General features: G+C 36.8%; 1 protein-coding gene across 2 annotated transcripts; it reads right to left on the reverse strand.

Moving 5' to 3' along the window:
- Nucleotides 1-640: 640 nt before the first annotated feature.
- LOC111410673 (uncharacterized protein At4g38062-like) lies at nt 641-4,298 on the reverse strand. Of its 2 annotated transcripts, none has more exons than XM_023041131.1 (2): nt 4,116-4,298; nt 641-3,573 (listed from the first exon to the last, which is right to left on the reverse strand). In XM_023041131.1, the coding sequence occupies exon 2, from the start codon at nt 3,544-3,546 to the stop codon at nt 841-843; it is 2,706 nt and encodes a 901-aa protein (XP_022896899.1). In that variant the 5' UTR covers nt 3,547-3,573; nt 4,116-4,298; the 3' UTR covers nt 641-840. The 2 variants fall into 2 exon arrangements, with proteins under 2 accessions (XP_022896899.1, XP_022896900.1); XM_023041132.1 differs by lacking the exon at nt 4,116-4,298 and adding an exon at nt 3,664-4,108.
- Nucleotides 4,299-5,212: the final 914 nt, after the last annotated feature.

Raw genomic sequence — 5,212 nt, forward strand, 5'->3', positions numbered from 1 at the left:
AATAAAACTTCGTACTATATACCCACATTCATATATGTTGTAGACTAGTCCAAACTCCAAAGCCATGTCGATTAGGACAAGTGTATAATAAATATGATTACTGTGTTCATTTATTTTGCTTGTAGCACGTGATAACTATGATTATGAGATATTCATTTACATTTTCCATAAGTATTATGTTTACAAAGTACAGTGTTATATTTGAAACTCGAGAATCCGTAACTTATGTGTCAGAAAAGATTAAGCTCCCGTTTGGCCCTTACTAATTTTCATTTCATTTCTCTTTCTTATTTTCAATCACACAATTTTTCATAAAATAGTATTACACGTAAATCGTAAATTTTTCCTCCTATTTCAGTCACTCAATTTTCAAAAAAACACTTTCATTCATATTCATTTCTACAAAATTGGGGCCATATGGGAGCTAAAGGTTCGACCATGATGATTAAATAGAACTCGTCAATAGTAAGGTACGCAAAACTCAGTTTTAAAAGTTTACATTTTGGTAGCCGAAAAATATTGATGATAATATTTCCTGATCTCACACAACATTTCCTGGGCAGCAAACCAAGGAACTTTTAAGTTCCAAGCAAAATAATTCTGTAGAGAAAATGGATGGCAAGGAGAAACTATTTGAGAAGATCCACTCAAAATCTTTTAAATCTATTGATAAATCACAAGGTAACATTTATGGTAAAACACAATCCTCTTCAGGTAAAGAACCAAAAAGTGGATATTTACCAACAGGAACATTCATCGGAAGCGATCTTATAGCACCTTCGTGTGACAGAAATGAGTCCATTCAGTTTCATATCTGCAAAAGCAAGCTAACCAATTTCTTCAATAATTATTGCGCTCTGATAATGGAGTTCTTTTGTTGATATATTCTTCAACTGCTTTTCTCGAGGGAGAAAATGTTATTTCAACGTTCATTGCCGGCACACTATTTTCCTCAGAAAGTTGCATCATCTTCCCTAGCATTCCCATCAGTTCAACATCTTTACAGCAAAATGCACCAATTTGTCCATAAATTTCTTCCATTTGTGCAAGTAAACCCTCCCTATCAACAGATGCTCTCATGATGACTTCAAGCAAAGTTTCTTTATGGGACTTGAGATCATTAATTAGAACCTCAAGGCGCTCTTGCTCATCCCCAAGTTGAGCTTTCAACTCCTCCGTTTCTGATTTCTTCTCTTGCAATAAAACTTCAAGCTGCAAGGCCTCTTGCTTTGAATCAATAAATATTTTTTCTTGAAATTCCAGTTTCTGGCGTAAATAATTTGCTTCTTTCTGCAAATTATCCGTTATCTTGTTTCTCTCTTCAATCTCTAGAATTTTCTGATCATCAGCTATCCGTAAATCCTCATCAAACTTATTTCCCTTTTCAGCAAAAGAGATCATGGTATTTCTAAAGTTTTCTTCCAAAGATTCAGCACGTTTCTGAAGATTTTGTATGCTCTGGTCTGTCTCTTTTATAATCAATGATACTGTCTCCTGCTTCTGCTCAAGCGCTTTATGACCATCCAATCCAGCAAGAGGTTCAACTGCACTTTCAGCTAACCCTTGCTCTAGTCGAGCAATCTCTTTCTGAAGACTTTCTATGATGCAGTTCCTATCTTCTTCAATTTGTAAATAATTATCCTTCTCTTGCTTGAGTGTTTCTGCAGCCTCTGTTTTGGCTATAATTTCCAATTCCAGGATACGAATCTGTTCCTGCAAATTGTCAATTTGGGCATCCTTGTCGTTCACAATGCCAAGAAGGCTGACATTATCTTGCTTATGCGCTTCCTGGTCTACATGAAGCTCTAGTTTCAGGTTTTCTGCCACAGATTGCAACTTCTGCATCTCAATCTCATTTTTCTCAACTTCACCAGTTTTCTTTGCGAGCTCAGTATTTACTAATTCTAAAGCATCACAAGCATATCTACCTTGCTCTGTTAGGGTATTTTCCATGTGTAGAACTTGTTCATCAAAACGATATTGACATTCAGATAATTCATCAAGAATATCTTTATGCTTTCCAATTTTTTTCTCCAAGAGATTCACCTTCTGTTTCAAAAAATCTAGAGACTCAACCTTCTCTAGTAAAACTGCTATTTCATTATATCTCTGCTTCATATTGGCATAAACTTTATGTAGCTCCCCCTTTTTTTCTTGCAATTGCTGTGATAGAACCATGTCCTTCTCTTCACTTCGTTTGATACACAACTTCAGCTTAGCATTTTCATCATGCAGCTTCAAACAAGAAACGTCGAATTCTGATTTCAACACCAAGATCAATATATAATTCTCCTCATTCTGTACCTCCAGCATTCTGTGGCAATCTTCCAACTCCTTGCTGAGTTCTCTTATTTTTTTACTTTTACCATCTGATTTCGAAATGCAACATTTTAAGTCCCCCGTCAGTTTCTCTATCTGATTACTCCATTCAGCTTCTTTTTCTTTGAGATTTATAGCACATATGCTATGCAACTGCTCCAAATTTTGAAGTTTGTGTTGCAATTTTTTCAATGAAGAAGACAAGGCAATATTATAGAGCTGAGCCTCTTGAATTTGTTCAACAGACCCCAGAAGTTCTTTGTTTTCTTGCTCTAGCCGTGCAGTTCTGTATTTCATCTCACCGTACAGTGTCTCTTTTGCTCTTAGCAAGTTGTGTAGCTCTCCAATTTCCTCATCCCTTTTACTGGTCAACTGCTCAATCTTTAGTTTTGCTTTTTGACACTCCAGGAAGACATTTTCAAAACTTGATCTGCATTCAGACACCTCAGTTTCAAGAGCTTTTCTTGCGTCTTTTTCAAGAACCAAGACCTGGTTACTCATCCTCAACTGAGTCTCTAAGCTTTCTGATACTAAAATCTGAGAATCCAAACCAGCTCTCAACGAACCAATTTCTTGAAGAAATGCGGATTTTTCCTGCTCCAGCTCCACCTTACCAGCCTGGACCTGATCTTGAAGCTTCCTGTGTGCCTCTTCAAGGTGTAAAAATTGTTCATTTTTCCATTTCAACTGATCTTGAGCTATCCTACATTCTTCCTCCAGTTTAAGTATATATTCCTCTCTCTCTTTGAGGTATTTAGACATCACTCTCTTTTGTGGTTTAACTGATGACAGCCTCTCAACACCAGAAATTTCTTCGCCACTACGACATATTTTTCTCTCTAGATCCTGGATTCTTGCTGATGCTTTGTCTAAAGCCAACACCAAATCTCTGTTTTCACCCTCCAATTTTAGAATTTTCTCACCATGACCTACTCGAAGATTTTCATTTGCAAAAGTAAGCCGCTGAAGATACAAGTCTTTTTGGTGCAAACTGGAATTGAGCTTCTCATATAGTTGCCTAATCTCGCAAATTTCCTCAGACTTGGCATTTAGTTCCCGGCCCTGTCTTTCTACCTCGGTCTTCGCCTCTTGAAATTTTGCTAATTGTTCAATATGAGCTTTCCTTAATCTATCAGTCAGATCTGCTTTGGCTCGACATTCTTCTCTGAGCTTTTTCACCTCTACTTTAACTCCATCTAGCTCATCATAAACTCTATCCAGTTCCATGGGTTTAAATTATGAATTAGATATTCACTGATGCACATGAGGGAAAAGACAGCAATTAACTAAATGTAGCAAAATTATCAGGATAAAAATAACTGAAACTGAAGCTATCATAAAAACCTTAATAGTTCGTCAAAGTTCGATAAGCCTGTTGATCTGAAATGAACTTTTGATATTCGTTATTCAATCTACAGTTTCTTTTCACGTCCATATGATCCCTGCACTTTAGCTCTTCAATCTTTACCCTTTTGTTCTCATTAAAGTTCTATATCCTGTTTTCCCGAGTCTATCAACAACATACAGACCAATTTAATAACCCAACAAAATGCTTCGGAAAGGCAAGTGAATACAAGAATCGAAAGTTTAAAAATCGGGTCTTTAAAAAATGCTTATGTAACACCAAAAAGAAAACAAGACTGGAAAAATACTAATCCATCGAAAAATGAAATCAGAAACTCATCTATTCGTACGTTAATACGCTGTGTGCGTAACAGAATACCGATTTTTAAACCCTAAAATCAAGAAGATCTATGAAATGAAACGCAAAAATGTACAATGGACAATTGGTTCACCTTATCCTTCGAATTGATTGCATTAACTTCTCGTTTCGATCTTGAAGATGAGAGCAAGAGGCCGCAGAATATGGTGCGGCGTCTTTGAGCGGGAGGAGACCTTCAAAAATAATTTGAAATCGGAGAGGTAACACCATTCCAAACGGCTATTATTTTTGGTAACGGGACGGGGGGAAGGGAAAGCGAAAGGACAAAAATGCCCCCTCTGGCGTCGTTGAGAGCATAAATTCTTGATAGGATGCTATGGGAACGTGCCATGTAATTTTTTTGGATTAAAATGTGAAATCTAGGAGTTGAGAAGCATAGTAAAAGAGTTTTTAATATTTCTTTTCATAATTATAAAAGTTCAAGGGTGCTTGATTCACATTGTTCTAGCTAGCATCGTAAACATAATTTATAAATTTTTGATAATTAATAATATTTTTTTTAGGCGAGAGTAAAAGAAATAATATGTAGAAAGAAAAATGAGAATGATAAGAAAGAAAAGAATAGAGGTAAGAGAGGAATGCATACAATCAGAGTTCGAGTGTCACACTGTTGACACATAAAAATTCAGCCCAAATCGAACGTCCCAAGGAATGAAGTCCAATTGGAGGATCCCCAAATCAGATAGCTCAAAAAATGAAGCGCAATCAGATAATTCAGGATGAAGGCCCAAATAGGGAGGCCCATGAACGCAGTAACACCATCGCCTAAGCTTGCAAGTCACCCAGGATCTGAGTGAATGGAATGTCATGCAGTCGCCCAAAGCTACTTCTCTATTCTCGCCCAAACCTTCGAGTCACCCAAGGTCTTAGCAAATATAAAGTGTTATGGTGATCAAGAAGCGCAGTTATCAAGCAGCCCTATCACGTTCCACGCTTCAAGGAATTCAATCGAAAACGGTTGAACGACGAAGAGTAATGGCAGCAGTTAAAAAAGACAGTTCCATGACAAGTTGGACATTACGAGGAAAATGGGCAGTTATAGAACGATCAAGCAGTTTTTTGGCGATTGATCACAAAGAGATCATCCAGGGAGTATAAAAGGAAGAAAAGACATAGAGCAAAAGCCCGAATCAAAAAACTCTCAAACAGAGAATATGTAATTTTAAATTT

The sequence above is a fragment of the Olea europaea genome, chromosome 15 (genome assembly GCF_002742605.1).
Source record: "Olea europaea var. sylvestris chromosome 15, O_europaea_v1, whole genome shotgun sequence".
Taxonomy (NCBI): domain Eukaryota; kingdom Viridiplantae; phylum Streptophyta; class Magnoliopsida; order Lamiales; family Oleaceae; genus Olea; species Olea europaea.